At 37.4% G+C, this 17,323-nt stretch overlaps 1 protein-coding gene across 1 annotated transcript; it reads right to left on the reverse strand.

The window, feature by feature from the left end:
• Positions 1 to 401: 401 nt before the first annotated feature.
• LOC106086017 (delta-like protein A) lies at positions 402 to 15,818 on the reverse strand. Its single transcript, XM_059367593.1, has 8 exons — positions 15,757 to 15,818; positions 11,951 to 12,091; positions 11,560 to 11,698; positions 8,799 to 8,957; positions 8,519 to 8,710; positions 8,389 to 8,449; positions 1,394 to 1,524; positions 402 to 1,321 (listed from the first exon to the last, which is right to left on the reverse strand). Exons 2-8 carry the CDS (start codon positions 12,065 to 12,067, stop codon positions 468 to 470), a joined length of 1,653 nt encoding a protein of 550 aa, XP_059223576.1. The 5' UTR covers positions 12,068 to 12,091; positions 15,757 to 15,818; the 3' UTR covers positions 402 to 467.
• Between the last annotated feature and the right edge of the window lie 1,505 nt (positions 15,819 to 17,323).

Consider the following 17,323-nt stretch of genomic DNA (forward strand, 5'->3'; position numbering starts at 1 on the left):
ATACATTCCAAGCAAAGTCATAAAATTCTGAAAATCGCAATCAATAGTGAGAAGTTTGCCACTGTTCCTTAATGGAATGTTCATGGGCAAATTTGCATGTGCAGTATTGCAATATTTGTAATACTATAAACATTTTCAATATTCTGACATTCTTAACACAATGTTGATGTTTGTTTACTCTTTCGAGCTGAGCTCAGTGATCAAAAGTTTTCTGGGAATGATAAAGAAAATCCAAAGGACGCCACACATTGACCATAGTTGCACCCCCTCCTGTTTTATAAGGAATCCAAATGTAGCAGTTCTGTTTTAGAATTGTTTTTACTTGTTCGAATATAATAAATAAAAATTAAAAATAATTTAGATACAGCTTAAAACTAGAATAAATATTAACACCTAACTCATATATAATTTGATGCCGACTATTTCCATTTCTAATCAATTAATCCCATTTGGTTATTATTCTCTTCCTACTCTTCATCTTCATCTACATATTCACATTCATCATCATTGTCATCCTCAGTACATTCCTCATCATCCTCTTCCTCCTCCTCTTCTTCTTGCTTGTCTTCAACTTTATTGGAGTTTGAAAATTCCTGCTTGTTGGTCTTATGGCTCTGTGTTTCTTTGGGTTTTGCCATGAAAGTGGGCTGATGTTGTTCATCTTCCAGACGATTCAAAGGAGACATGGTAGTCGTTGTCGAGGTTGTTATACTCAATGGTGTGGAACTTTTTATTTTAATGGGATTTTTGGTGGATTTAATGGAATCCTTTTTGTTTTTGTCTTTTGCATCTTCCAAGACCATAGTTGTGGTGGCAGTTCCTATGATATCCGATCCCGATATATTGGCTAAATGTTCGAATTTTTTATGGGGCTTAGGGGAAAAGATTTTCATTGTTGTTACTTCCAGCGTTGACTTGACTAATTCCTTTTCCTTCAAGGTTTCATTGAATCTTTTTATAGCAGTTTCTTCCATATGCTCCTTCTGCTCCACAATGTCGGTGGAATTTTCTCTTATCATCATTTGGTCTTTAGAGTTTTGGGAATTCACATTTGTTTTATTGTTTGTTTGGCCTATGGCTGTTCCATTGATCAAATTCTCCGAACTATCTTCGTTCTCCTCTTTATCCCAATCCACCAGTGGTGGTGGTGTTATTCTGGGTGCCGCCGTTGAGGTCAACATAAACTCATCGACTATTTCACAGTTTTTACCCAAATAACCTTGACGACACTCGCAATGATAATTGCCATCTTCTTTGGTCAAAGAAATACAACGTCCACCATTTTCACAGATAAGGGGATTTTCTTTGCAATAACTCAGAGCTAGACGAGGGATAGATATATGGAAGTTTATAGGAATTATAAAATAAAAGCAAAAATTTATATTCAACCTACGCTCATCACAGAGTATGCCACCCCAGCCAGCCTTACAATTACACTCCCAGGGTTTTGAGCAGTCGCCATGAACACAGCCTGGATAGGGAAAGCATTGATCACATTTGGGTCCGGTCCAGCCTACTTTACAGCTAAAAGGGGAGGGGAATAAGAGGAAAATATTTAAAATGGTCTAAAGCGCCCTCTAGGGGTTCAAAAAGACATATAGGGAGAACGGTATATAGGGAAGAGATATGGATGGACCGATAGGCAGAGAGACAGATACACATAAAAGAGACATAGAGAAGACGAACAAACAGACAGAAGACGGACAAACAGACAGAAGACGGACAAACAGCCAGAAGACGGACAAACAGACAGAAGAGGACAAATAGACAGAAGAGGACAAACAGACAGAAGAGGACAAACAGACAGAAGAGGACAAACAGACAGAAGAGGACAAACAGACAGAAGAGGACAAACAGACAGAAGAGGACAAACAGACAGAAGAGGACAAACAGACAGAAGACGGACAAACAGACAGAAGACGGACAAACAGACAGAAGAGGACAAACAGACAGAAGAGGACAAAAAGACAGAAGACGGACAAACAGACAGAAGAGGACAAACAGACAGAAGAGGACAAACAGACAGAAGAGGATAAACAGACAGAAGACGGACAAACAGACAGAAGAGGACAAACAGACAGAAGAGGACAAACAGACAGAAGACGGACAAACAGACAGAAGAGGACAAACAGACAGAAGAGGACAAACAGACAGAAGAGGACAAACAGACAGAAGAGGACAAACAGACAGAAGAGGACAAACAGACAGAAGACGGACAAACAGACAGAAGAGGACAAACAGACAGAAGAGGACAAACAGACAGAAGAGGACAATCAGACAGAAGACGGACAAACAGACAGAAGACGGACAAACAGACAGAAGAGGACAAACAGACAGAAGACGGACAAACAGACAGAAGACGGACAAACAGACAGAATATGGACAAACAGACAGAAGACGGACAAACAGACAGAAGACGGACAAACAGACAGAAGAGGACAAACAGACAGAAGACGGACAAACAGACAGAAGACGGACAAACAGACAGAAGAGGACAAACAGACAGAAGAGGACAAACAGACAGAAGACGGACAAACAGACAGAAGAGGACAAACAGACAGAAGAGGACAAACAGACAGAAGACGGACAAACAGACAGAAGACGGACAAACAGACAGAAGACGGACAAACAGACAGAAGACGGACAAACAGACAGAAGAGGACAAACAGACAGAAGAGGACAAACAGACAGAAGAGGACAAACAGACAGAAGAGGACAAACAGACAGAAGACGGACAAACAGACAGAAGAGGACAAACAGACAGAAGACGGACAAACAGACAGAAGAGGACAAACAGACAGAAGAGGACAAACAGACAGAAGAGGACAAACAGACAGAAGACGGACAAACAGACAGAAGAGGACAAACAGACAGAAGAGGACAAACAGACAGAAGACGGACAAACAGACAGAAGACGGACAAACAGACAGAAGAGGACAAACAAACAGACAGAAGAGGACAAACAGACAGAAGAGGACAAACAGACAGAAGACGGACAAACAGACAGAAGACGGACAAACAGACAGAAGAGGACAAACAGACAGAAGAGGACAAACAGACAGAAGACGGACAAACAGACAGAAGACGGACAAACAGACAGAAGAGGACAAACAGACAGAAGACAGACAAACAGACAGAAGAGGACAAACAGACAGAAGACGGACAAACAGACAGAAGACGGACAAACAGACAGAATATGGACAAACAGACAGAAGACGGACAAACAGACAGAATATGGACAAACAGACAGAAGACGGACAAACAGACAGAAGACGGACAAACAGACAAAAGACGGGCAAACAGAAAGAAGACGCACGAATAGACAGAAGACGGACAAATAGACAGAAGACGGACATACAGAGGACGGACAAACTGACATATGGACATATAGACGGAAAACAGACTGATAGAAGGAGAAAAAGACACACAGAACAACGGACAGAGAGACACTCAGAAGACAGACGGCTAGACAGACGGACACATAGGCAGCGCGATAGAATTGAAACGCCATAGGCGAGTATGTAACCATAGTTCACAAAAGACTGAATGAGTAAGAGATCGCCCGAAAGGCGTTACAAGCTGCACAGAACTACCAAAGTGCAGATAGTGTCTGAGAAAGTGGAGCAAGCCTATAATTGAGCCAGATCCCCCCGAAGAAATAACAGCTGGCAGTTTCGAGGGATCGGGGTTATAAGATGGGGGTGTGGTTTAGTACATAGAAATCATGCATGTTTTTCTGTATGGGCATCATTTGAAGATTCCACATCACCATTCGAAGATTCCACACCTTCAGCAATGAAAAACAAGTAAAAAGGCAATAAGTTCGGCCGGGCTGAATTTTGGATAACCACCACCTCGGGAATATTTGTAAGTCTCCTTTCATCATAACCCGGTGGAAAATACATAATTTATGCCCCCATAGCGGCTATATCGAAATATGGTCCGATTTGGAACAAATTCGACACAGACATTGAATGGTCTACTAAGTATAAGTCATTGTTCAATTTGTTAGACCAAAATATTGGTCTTTTTGGTAGTCATACCTAAATATAGACAGATCTGAACCATATTCGACACGGATATCGAATAGCATAACATAAAATACTGTGTAAAATTTCAAAGAAATCGGAATATAAATGTGTCTTTTATGGGCCCAAGACCATAAATCGAGAGATCGGTCTATATGGCAGCTATATCCAAATCTGAACCGAGCCTAACTCAACTCACTATCCCAAATTTTGGCGAAATCGGACAATAAATGCGCCTTTTATGGCCCCAAAACCTTAAATCGAGATATCTGTCTATATGGCAGCTATATCCAAATCTGGAGCGATCTGCGCCAAATTGATGAAGAATTTTGAAGGGCCCAACACAACTCACTATCCCAAATTTTGGCGAAATCGGACAATAAATGTGCCTTGTATGTGCCCAAAACCTTAAATCGAGTAATCGGTCTATATGGAAGCTATATCAAAATCTAAACCGATCTGGTTCAAATTGAACATGAATGTTCAAGGGCTTAACACAACTCATTCTCTCAAATTTCGGCGAAATCGGACTATAAATGCGCCTTTTATGGGCCCAAAAATTTAAATCCAAATATCGATATGGCAGCTATTGGGTTGCCCAAAAAGTAATTGCGGATTTTTTAAAAGAAAGTAAATGCATTTTTAATAAAACTTAGAATGAACTTTAATCAAATATACTTTTTTTACACTTTTTTTCTAAAGCAAGCTAAAGATAACAGCTGATAACTGACAGAAGAAAGAATGCAATTACAGAGTCACAAGCTGTGAAAAAATTTGTCAACGCCGACTATTTGAAAATTCCGCAATTACTTTTTGGGCAACCCAATATATCCAAAACTGGACCGTTCTGAATCAAATTGAAGAATGATGTCGAACGGCCTAACACAACTCACTGTCCCAAAATTTGGCAAAATCGGACTATAAATGCGCCTTTTATAGGCCTACGACCTTAAATCCACAGATTAGTCTATATGGCAGCTATATCCAAATCTGGACCGATCTGGGCCAAAATGGAGAAGGATGTCACAGTCCCTGATATAACATACTGTCCCAAATTTTGGAGAAATCGGACAATAAATGCGCTTTTTATGGGCCTAAGACCTTAAATCCACAGATTAGTGTATATGGCAGCTATATCCAAATCTGGACCGATCTGGAGAAGGATGTCGCAGGCCCTGATATAACATACTGTCCCAAATTTTGGAGAATTCGGACAATAAATACGCATTTTATGGGCCAAAAACCCTTAATCGAGAGATCGGTCTATATGACAGCTATATCCAAATCTGAACCGATCAGGGCCATATTCAAGACAAGTGTCGATGGGTTTATCTTAACTCACTATCCCAAATTTCGGCGAAATAGGATTTGTTTTATTTTGCCTTTTATGTGCCCAAAACCTTAAATCGAGAGATCGGTCTATATGGCAGATATATCCAAATTTAGACTGATCTGGACCAAAATTAAGATGGATGTCGAAGGTCCTGACATTACATACTGTCCCAAATTTCCGCGATGTCGGACCATAAATGCGCATTGTATGGACCCTAAACCCTAAATCGAGAGATCGGTCTATATGGCAGCTGTATCCAAATCTGAACAGATCTGAGCTATATTGCAGAAAAATGTTGAAGAGCCTAACTAACTCACTGTCCTAAATTTTGGCGAAATTGGACAATAAATGCGCCTTTTATGGCCCCAAAACCTTAAATCGAGGCATCGGTCTATATGGCAGCTATGTGCAAATCTGGTCCAAATTGCAAAAAGTTTTCGAAGAGCATAACACAACTCACTGTCCCAAATTCTGGCGACATCGGAAAGTAAATGCGCATTTTATGGGCCCAAGACCTTTAATGAACCGATCGGGACCAAATTCAAGAAAAATGTCGAGGGGTCTAACGCTACTCACTGAGCCAAATTTTGGCGAAATCAGACCATAAATGCGCATTGTATGGACCCTAAACCCTAAACCGAGAGATCGGTCTATATGACAGCTATATCCAAATCTGAACCGATCAGGGCCAAATTGCAGAAAGATGTCGACTGGACTTACAAAACTCACTGTCACAAATAATCGGATAAGAAAATGTTGCTTTTATAGGCCTATGACCTTAAATCGAAGGATCGGTCTATATTGTGGCTATTTCAAGATATGGTCCGATATGGTCCAATATGGTCCATCTTCGAACTCACAGTTGTTGGAAGTCATTACAAAACAACACTTGTTAAACTTCAGCCAAATCGGACAAAAATGTCTGCCTCCAGGATCTCAAGAAGTCAAATCGGGAGATCGATTTATATGGGGCCCATATCAGGTTATAGACCGATTTGAACCACACATTTGTCGTGTTTATTGACATATGTCTTAAATCTCTAAATGGCATAGTTGGTGGGAAAAATATTAGCCGGAAGTCGATTCCACATACGAACGGTTCGGACGAAATAAGAGTTCTCTCTATAATTCATTGTGCGGTCCTTTGGCCAATCAATTACAATGGTTGTGAGTTAATGGAATGTCTAGTATCCCTGACAAACATCATTACTTTAGGAATAAGAAGACGAATATCAGACGGACACACAACAAACCACCCACATTGCCACTATGTTCAAGGGGCTGCAATAGAGATGGATACGCTACTGTCCCCAGTCAATGCCATCTCTGTACACGGTCTAGTAGCTCCAGGGATGATTTTGAAGCTCCAGCCCATACATGTGAGTTGTATTCCATTTTCGGCCTTGTGAAAGAGGTCTAGATGTTAAGAAGATCAGAAGGAGTGAAGTAATTCTCACACCGTTAAAGGAAGCCTAAACACATTGTATGCTTCTTTCGACACTTCAAATACATGTTTAGCCCAAAGGACATCACTTTGTATTTTTATGCCAAGAACATCAAGAGCTTCTGATTGCTCAACATCTATACCGTTAATAGACAAAGATGATCGTAATGGGTCAGCGAATCGTTTGTGTGACAACAAACAGCACTGAGTCTTAGGTGCATTAAAATCTTCTCGATTCATACGGCCCCACTCAGAAAGGGCCAGTAAATCCTGGTAGAGTGTATAGCCCGCCTCTTGTTCTCAATCTCTGGAAGACTCGGCCTATGGTCGAATGAGTGTGAATGACAGAGATTACTATCATCCTCAAACTGAATAGATAGGATTCGATGTCTGACTCAACAGGATGAGAAAGAACATAGCCCTGGGGTGCACCAGCGGTCAATTTTTGCTCATTGTATGAGAACCCATCTATAACGACTCGTATAGTGCGATCTCTGAGAATGATCGAAATAAATCGCACGAAGCCATTACCGACGCAAGCTTTGATAGTAATGCACCATTCCAGACCCTATCAAGTGCCTTGGAGATATCCAGAGCCACAACCTTACTCTCACCAAACTGGTGGATTGAGCGACTCCAACATTGCGACAGAAGTGCCATGAGGTCGCCCGTAGAGCGATTTCTGCGCAACCCATACTGTTGGTCGCTAAGAAGGCCATTAGGCTCTAAATACCTCACAAGATGGTGATTAACCGTGCGCTCCATAACCTTGTAGAGAGCGGAGCATATCGCAATTGGCCGATAACACGCAGGGTTGCTCGCCTCACCCTTCTTGGGTATGGGCTGAACGTTCGCAACCTATCAACGCTCCAGAAAGACTCCCGCATGGTAGGCAAGATTGAAAAGTTTGCGTAATGGACGAGCAAGCGTCGAAGAACACTTGCGCAAGAAAAGTGTGATATGCCCGGGGATTTATTTACGGCTAGATTCACATGAACCCTTTTGACTCTACGAGTTCGAAAAAATATCTGGGGCATGACGCCAGATACTTTTTCGATTTAGTGGAGAGTGGTTGATTGCTATCCAGCCGGGAAAAGTTCCCTGCAAAAATATCAGCCAGCAGGTTAGCCTTATCAAACGGGTCACTGAACGTTTGATCATCCTAAACCAGAGTTGGAATAGATGAAGAACTACCCTTTACCCTTTTTCACCAACGACCAAAAGTTTTTACTTGCTCGTGTAGAAGCAAAAACCTTAGTACGTAGGCGCTGTTCATAAAGAAATTCTTCGCGCCACAGCACTTTGGCATACGAAGATCTTGCCTGCTTGAGCAGCAGTTCAGTATTGGCATTTTTATCCAAGCGCCAGTTGCTGAATGCCACCTTTTTCGATCTGACAGCATCTCTGCATGTGTGGTTAAACCAACTTTTGTCGCCTAATTTAGCCGTTATAGTCTTAACTGGAATAAAGAAAAAAGTAATGAAAACGTATACCATAGCCATATCGGCGTTCTCTGATTTCAGCTAACGGCTGATTCTTTTCCCAACAATTAACTCAGCTCATCCTTGAATATCATAACTCACCGACATTCACCTGGCTTCTTGCAATACCCATGCTGCTTATGACAATCGGCACTACAAATTGCTGAAAAAAAAATGAAAAATCCGATAAGAAAATCATCACACTTCAATGCTTATCTTCTGCGAAACTTACGCAACTGGCACAATAGTCCTGTATAGCCTGGCATACAATTGCACTCCAAGGGCTTATTGCATGTTCCATGTTGGCAGCCGGGCAATACGGCACATTCACTACAATTGCGGCCGGCCCAACCAATGCGACAACGACACTCACCTGGTGCCTCACAATAGCCACGCGTGTTATGGCAACCCTCACGACATGAGGCTATGGAAGAAAGGAAGAAAACGAGCCAACGGCCAAAGTGCAAAATAATTAACATTCCATCAGGTCTCTTATCGTGGTAAATACTTACGTTCGGTACAGAAGAGTCCATCCCAGCCTCGACGGCAAATGCATTCGAATGGCTTGGTGCAATCACCATGTTGACATCCTGGCAAAGGAATGCACCTTTCACATAATTCCCCACTGTAGCCAATGCGACAACGGCATTCGCCAGGACGTTGACAATAGCCTGAATGAAAGAAAGTAGAAAAACAGATAATGGTTGGGGATTTAATCGAATGCAGTGCTGGAAATGAGTGCAAAGTTAATTTTAAGGAAAATAAAAATCAATTTACCGAAAATCTATAAATTTTCGGGAAATATCAAATCCATTTTCTATTCTCAAATACGTTTCATTTGAGTCCTATTCGACGTATTTTTAGAAAGAAAAGCGCCACCTTGACTTGAACGCAAATTTCAATGTCATATTAGTGATCTACTCCCAAATACCTTTCATTTGAATCCCATATAGCCATGGTCGGCTGATATGCCAATTTAGGGGTATTTGGGGGTGGGCGACCTCCCCTTACTTGGATCTAATTTTTATGCCATATTTGTAATCTACTGCCATATACTTTTCACTTGAGTCCTAATATGGGATGGAATGAACTTCGAATATATCTGTTAAGAGACATTTTGGGTTTGGGGCGGCCTGCTAAATACTTGGGCCAAATATTAATACTATATTCGTTTTCCAGACTCTAATACCTTTCATTTGATACCTGTATTGTGCCCATCGGACCACTTTGGGTTAAGGGTGGCATTTTTGGGGTAAGGGGGAGGGTCCGCCCCCATCTGTTATCTAAAAATTATATAGCCTTTGTTTGCTTCCATACAAATCTTACACAAACTATAAAAATTTTAAGAAATTCGGTTAGGCCGAGTCCCATATAGTAAAAATGGGTCTTATGCCCATTTGAGGCGTTTTTGGGGTGTGCGGTGACCCCCTTTATTTCGATCTGATTTTTTATGCCAGACTCGAAATCTACTCCGTAATACCTTTCATTTGAGCCCCATTTTGACATGAACATCTAATATGTCTATTTGGGGAAGTTTTGGGGTTGGGAAGGCCCGATGGATATTTAGACTCAAATTTTAATACCATATTCGTATTCTACTCTCCATAACCTTTTATTTGATACCCATATTGTCCCGATAGGTCAACTTTTGATTTTGGGCGGTGTTTTTGGCTTAAAGTAGAGCGTCCGTCCCCCTTCCGTTATCGAAAAATTTTATAGCAATACACAATATGCCGATAATTTAGAGAAAACCGGTTTTGCCCATATTGTCCCGATCGGTCTACTTTTGATTTTGGGTGGTGATTTTGGCGTAAAGGGGAGGGTCCGCCCCCCTTCCGATATCGAAAAATTGTATAGCAATACACAATATGCCAAAAATTTCGAGAAAATCGGTTTTACCGTTTTTGAGTCTATACGGAACAAACAAACCGAGTCCCATATAGCCGTGATTGGCTAAAGTGCCCATTCTAGTCGTTTTTGTGGGGGGGTGGGGTGACCCCCTATACTTCGACATGAATTTGTATGTCAGATTCGTTATCTACTCTCGCATACTTTTCATTTGATACCCATATTGTCCTTGTCGGTCCACTTTTGATTTTAGGTGTTGTTTTTGGGGTAACGGGGGAGGGTCCGACCCTTGCGATATCAAAAAATTATAAAGTCTATTCGTTTTTCCTGACTATGTTCGTAATGTACTCCGGAATACCTTTCATTTGAGTCCCATATTGTCATGATCGTCCAATAAACCTATTTTAGGGTATTTTGGGGCTGGGGCGGCCCCCACGTACTTGGACCCAACTTTTATTATGAAATTCTTACTCTACTCCTGAATACCTTTCATTTGATTCTCATATTGTCCTGATCGGTGCACTTTTATTTTTGGGTAGCACTTTTGCGGTAAGGGGAAGAGTCCTCCCCCTTCCGATATCAAACAAGTAAAAGCGTGCTAAGTTCGACCGGGCCGAATCTTGGGAATCCACCAACATGGATTCGGCTAAAAATTTATACAAAATAGATTGAGGCAAATCGGAAGATCGGTTTATATGGGAGCTATATCAGGTTATAGACCTATTTGGACCGTACTTGGCACAGTGGTTGCAAGTCATAACTATTTGCAAAATTTCAGTTAAATCGGATGAAAATTGAGGCTTCCAGGGGCTCAAGAAGTCAAATCGGGAGATCGGTTTATAAGGGAGCCTTATCAGGATATAGACCGATTTGAACGGTACTTGGCACAGTTGTTGGAAGTCATAACAGAACACTAGATACAAAATTTCAGCCCAATCAGATACCAGTTGCGGCTTCTAGGGGCTAAATATATCAGTTCGGGAGGTCGGTTTATATGGGTCTATATCCAAAACTGAACCGATAAGGTCCAGTTGTAGTCCCCAAAGACCTTCATTAGTATCAAGTATCTTTGCGTTCGACCTCTACCGTTATTTCCTATGGCGGTGGGTATAAAAAATTTCATTAATAAAGAGTGCCTCTAAGGTTACAAGAAACCTTTTGCTATAGGTTTTGTTCTGAACCTTCTCCTCACTAATGATTTCACTCCTTTACACTTCAGTCATGCTTGCTTATTATCAAAATTTGACTATACATAGTTCAGGTTCAGTTGTTTAATTAAGTGTTTTCAGGTGTAACTTCACCCATTCTCATTGAATCTCTACCAATGACGTAGTTTTGGGGTCAGATTTTAGCAAATAGGTGTTATGGCCTATCGTAGGCACCATAACACATGGGGGCTGTGTATGTTTGTGGGTTTTCACTTACCGTTCATGGGGTCACAGCCTTTGCGACACATGGGAACTTGGCATAAATCTCCTTGCCATCCTGGAAGGCATTTAACATCACCCTTATCATCGCATATATAATGAGAATTGGCTTTTTGCTTTTGGGCTTTTTCGCAAGCCTAAACGAAAGAAAAGGTAGCAGTGGGGAAAAAAGTGTAGTAAAGTTATATGCGAATTCTTATGTAGACTAGCCATAAGCTGAACCATTCTGTCTGCCTCTCTGGAGTTAATTCTAGCCTCGTTATCATTGATGTATGATAATGTCGAGTATTGGGTGGTTTTTTTTTGGAGTGGCAGAATGGCAGAACATAATTGTGGTCCATGAGTAACATATATGACAAATCTTTGTTATTCTTCCTCCCCTAACTTACCCTTTGCTTCCATAATGGCACACTTGCTTTGGTATTGTATTTGTTGGTATCATAATTTTGTGCCATTGGCAGCAGTACTGCCAAAATTGTCAAACTCGACACATATGCTACAGACATCTTTTCGTTTCACACCATTTAGTTCTGCAAACATAAGAAAAGTACACAAAATATGATGAGGATAAAGATGGTTACTTAGAAGAAGTAGCTTTGAGGATTAGTTGTTAAAGTTTGCATTTTACCAAACTGAAATTCAGGAGTTTGCTAAATGACCACGTTTAAGAAAAATTTTACATATTTTCCAGGTGAGTGAAGTTTAAAAGTTTTGCCAAATACTTTTTTCCCAAAAAGTTTTAGATAAGCTTAACCAAGTGGTTACAAAAAGGTTGTTTTGCAATAAATTAGCATCAACAAGTTTAAGTGAACTAAAGGGAAGGGGGAACTAAAAGTTTTGAAAAGGGGCTTTAAAGGGGAAAATAAATGAAATGGAACATGAGACAAAAGGTGATGGATAGAAAAATTTTCATAGACAATTTTTATTAGTTTTGAAAATTTGAGTCAGCGAGAAACATTTCTATGCAAATTTGTCTCAGCGAAAAAATTTTCTATAAAAAATTTGTCTCAGAGAGAAAATTTTCTATAAAAATTTGTCTTAGCGAGAAAATTTTATATAAAAATTTGTCTCAGCAAGAAAATTTTATATAAAAATTTGTCTCAGCAAGAAAATTTTATATAAAAATTTGTCTCAGCGAGAAAATTTTCTATATAAATTTGTCTCAGCGAGAAAATTTTCTATAAGAATTTGTCTCAGCGAGAAAATATTCTATAAGAATTTGTCTCAGCGGGAATATTTTCTATGAAAATTTGTCTCAGCGAGAAAATTTTCTATGAAAATTTGTCTCAGCGAGAAAATTTTCTATGAAAATTTGTCTCAGCGAGAAAATTTTCTATGAAAATTTGTCTCAGCGAGAAAATTTTCTATGAAAATTTGTCTCAGCGAGAAAATTTTCTATGAAAATTTGTCTCAGCGAGAAAATTTTCTATGAAAATTTGTCTCAACGAGAAAATTTTCTATGAAAATTTGTCTCAACGAGTAAATTTTCTATGAAAATTTGTCTCAACGAGAAAATTTTCTATGAAAATTTGTCTCAACGAGAAAATTTTCTATGAAAATTTGTCTCAACGAGAAAATTTTCTATGAAAATTTGTCTCAACGAGAAAATTTTCTATGAAAATTTGTCTCAACGAGAAAATTTTCTATGAAAATTTGTCTCAACGAGAAAATTTTCTATGAAAATTTGTCTCAACGAGAAAATTTTCTATGAAAATTTGTCTCAACGAGAAAATTTTCTATGAAAATTTGTCTCAACGAGAAAATTTTCTATGAAAATTTGTCTCAACGAGAAAATTTTCTATGAAAATTTGCCTCAGCGAGAAAATTTTCCATGAAAATTTGTGTCAGAGAGAAAATTTTTTATAAAAATTTGTGTCAGAGAGAAAATTTTTCTATGAAAATTTGTCTCAGCGAGAAAATTTTTTATGAAAATTTGTCTCAGCGAGAAAATTTTCTATGAAAATTTGTCTCAACGAGAAAATTTTCTATGAAAATTTGTCTCAACGAGAAAATTTTCTATGAAAATTTGTCTCAACGAGAAAATTTTCTATGAAAATTTGTCTCAACGAGAAAATTTTCTATGAAAATTTGTCTCAACGAGAAAATTTTCTATGAAAATTTGTCTCAACGAGAAAATTTTCTATGAAAATTTGTCTCAACGAGAAAATTTTCTATGAAAATTTGTCTCAGAGAGAAAATTTTTTATAAAAATTTATCCCAGAGAAAAAATTTTCTATAAAAATTTGTCTCAGCGAGAAAATTTTCTATGAAAATTTGTCTCAGCGAGAAAATTTTCTATGAAAATTTGTTTCAGCGAGAAAATTTTCTATAAAAATTTGTCTCAGCGAGAAAATTTTCTATGAAAATTTGTCTCAGCGAGAAAATTTTCTATGAAAGTTTGTTTCAGCAAAAAAATTTTCTATGAAAATTTGTCTCAACGATAAAATTTTCTATGAAAATTTGTCTCAACGAGAAAATTTTCCATGAAAATTTGTCTCAACGAGAAAATTTTCTATGAAAATTTGTCTCAACGAGAAAATTTTCTATGAAAATTTGTCTCAACGAGAAAATTTTCTATGAAAATTTGTCTCAACGAGAAAATTTTCTATGAAAATTTGTCTCAACGAGAAAATTTTCTATGAAAATTTGTCTCAACGAGAAAATTTTCTATGAAAATTTGTCTCAACGAGAAAATTTTCTATGAAAATTTGTCTCAACGAGAAAATTTTCTATGAAAATTTGTCTCAGCGAGAAAATTTTCTATGAAAATTTGTCTCAGCGAGAAAATTTTCTATGAAAATTTGTCTCAGCGGGAAAATTTTCTATGAAAATTTGTCTCAGCGAGAAAATTTTCTATGAAAATTTGTCTCAACGAGAAAATTTTCTATGAAAATTTGTCTCAGCGAGAAAATTTTCTATGAAAATTTGTCTCAGCGAGAAAATTTTCTATGAAAATTTGTCTCAGCGAGAAAATTTTCTATGAAAATTTGTCTCAGCGAGAAAATTTTCTATGAAAATTTGTCTCAGCGAGAAAATTTTCTATGAAAATTTGTCTCAGCGAGAAAATTTTCTATGAAAATTTGTCTCAGCGAGAAAATTTTCTATGAAAATTTGTCTCAGCGAGAAAATTTTCTATGAAAATTTGTCTCAGCGAGAAAATTTTCTATAAAAATTTGTCTCAGCGAGAAAATTTTCTATAAAAATTTTTCTCAGAGAGAAAATTTTCTATGAAAATTTGTCTCAGCGAGAAAATTTTCTATGAAAATTTGTCTCAGCGAGAAAATTTTCTATGAAAATTTGTCTCAGCGAGAAAATTTTCTATGAAAATTTGTCTCAGCGAGAAAATTTTCTATGAAAATTTGTCTCAGCGAGAAAATTTTCTATGAAAATTTGTCTCAGCGACAAAATTTTCTATGAAAATTTGTCTCAGCGAGAAAATTTGTCTCAGCGAGAAAATTTGTCTCAGCGAGAAAATTTTCTATGAAAATTTGTCTCATAGAGAAAATTTTTTATGAAAATTTGAATCAGCGAGAAAATTTTCTACGAAATTATCTCAGCGAGAAAATTGTTTATGAAAATTTGTCGCAAAGGTAAAATTTTCAATTTCTGTAGCGTTAAAAGTGCATAAATCGATGATTTATTCTGTTTTAGCTGCATGGACTATAACACATTTGGGATCTCCTAGGTATCATAAATCAGGCTACATGAGATTAACTTTTATATCCACTTTTACTTGCATGTATTTCAAATTCGCATATTTTTCCAATTTTATATTGAATTTTAAATTTTGTAACACTTTCGCAAAACCTATTTTTGGCATTTCTCTATGTCCATTGGTAAATTTTATTTAATTTTCAATAAGCTATGCAGTTTTTCGAATTTCTTTTTTTAGAAATTCACATCTTAGGTGCTTCGTTTGTTTCAGTTTTATCTGCATCTCCAAGACATTGAAAAAGCAACAAAGAAAAAGTTTATTTTGTTGTATGTCACCAACCATTCAAAATAATTTCACTTTGCTCACTGTATGGCAGAGTTATGGTCTCGTATGATAGTTACGCTTGTGGAATTGTTAATATCTGCCTCTATTGTTTGGGTAGTTTTAAGTACCTTATGACGCACCGTAAAAAAAAGATACAAAATACTATGAAACACTTTAAAGAACTCAATTTCCACGAAAGGTAACACGCACAAGTACCTGACGGCCTTTGTTTTGGTTTGCTGTATATTTGCCGTTGTTAACACGAACTTGACTTTAAGCCGGTCTTCAAACTACTGAAGTCTGGCCATGGAATTCTTAAGAAATTTGTTAAGCCATTGAAGCAAAGGCCAAAAGAAATGGTTCTCGCTCTCTTTCTTTCTCTGTTTATATACTCTCTCTCTCTCTCTCTCTGAGATATTTAGGTCAAACGGGTCTTGAGAGTCTCTGAAAAGAGCAGATAGCATGGGAGTAAGTGTTGACTGAGAGTGGTCAAAAAGCATGCACGTAGTGTAATGTTTTGAGTCGGTGTTAAGTGCTTTACTGCTTGTTGTTAAGGTGCGCATGCGTATTAAAAAGAATTGACAAACAAGTTATTGAGACCATATTGATAAGAAACAATAACGTAATGTGTTATTAAAATTTATTGGGTCAGTATTCAAGATGCTTTGAAAGCATTTGTTGTTTTTGGATGTTTAGCACTATGGAGGAGGGGAAAGTAAAAAAAATTATAAAAAAAAGAAAGTAAAGATGTATTAAAGGCAGATTTTTAAGACAAATTTTCATAGAAATTTTTCTTGTATAAAAACTTGTCTCAGAGAGAAAATTTTTTATAAAAATTTGTCTCCGAAAGAAAATTTTCTATAAAAACTTGTCCCAGAAAGAAAATTTTCTATAAAAATTTGTTTCAGAGAGAAAATTTTCTTTAAAAATTTATCTCAGCAAGAAAACTTTCTATAAAAACTTATCTCAGCGAGAAAATTTTCTATAAAAATTTATCGCATACAGAAAATTTTCTATAAAAATGTATCTCATAGAGAAAGTTTTCTATAAAAATTTGTATCAGTAACAAAATTTTCTATGAAAATTTTTCTCAGCGAAAAAATTTCTATGAAAATTTGTCTTAAAAATCTGCCTTTAATACATTTTTACTTTCTTTTTCTCAGCGAGAAAATTTTCTATGAAAATTTGTCTCAGCGAGAAAATTTTCTATGAAAATTTGTCTCAGCGAGAAAATTTTCTATGAAAATTTGTCTCAGCGACAAAATTTTCTATGAAAATTTGTCTCAGCGACAAAATTTTCTATGAAAATTTGTCTCAGCGACAAAATTTTCTATGAAAATTTGTCTCAGCGACAAAATTTTCTATGAAAATTTGTCTCAGCGACAAAATTTTCTATGAAAATTTGTCTCAGCGACTAAATTTTCTATGAAAATTTGTCTCAGCGACAAAATTTTCTATGAAAATTTGTCTCAGCGACTAAATTTTCTATGAAAATTTGTCTCAGCGACAAAATTTTCTATGAAAATTTGTCTCAGCGACAAAATTTTCTATGAAAATTTGTCTCAGGGAGAAAATTTTATATGAAAATTTGTCTCAGCGAGAAAATTTTCTATGAAAATTTGTCTCAGCGAGAAAATTTTCTATGAAAATTTGTGTCAGCGACAAAATTTTATATGAAAATTTGTCTCAGCGACAAAATTATCTATGAAAATTTGTCTCAGCGACAAAATTTTCTATGAAAATTTGTCTCAGCGACAAAATTTTCTATGAAAATTTGTCTCAG

The sequence above is a fragment of the Stomoxys calcitrans genome, chromosome 4 (genome assembly GCF_963082655.1).
Source record: "Stomoxys calcitrans chromosome 4, idStoCalc2.1, whole genome shotgun sequence".
NCBI lineage: Eukaryota > Metazoa > Arthropoda > Insecta > Diptera > Muscidae > Stomoxys > Stomoxys calcitrans.

Excerpts from the sequence above, each read along its gene's own strand:
- LOC106086017 (XM_059367593.1), bottom strand. The coding sequence starts at position 12,067 with ATGTCTGTAGCATATGTGTCGAGTTTGACAATTTTGGCAGTACTGCTG. Across the intron at positions 8,958-11,559 it reads AGGCTGTGACCCCATGAACG|GCTATTGTCAACGTCCTGGC; the intron begins GTAAGTGAAAAC and ends TCTTTCATTCAG. Across the intron at positions 1,525-8,388 it reads AAGAAGCCAGGTGAATGTCG|CTGTAAAGTAGGCTGGACCG; the intron begins GTGAGTTATGAT and ends CTCCCCTTTTAG.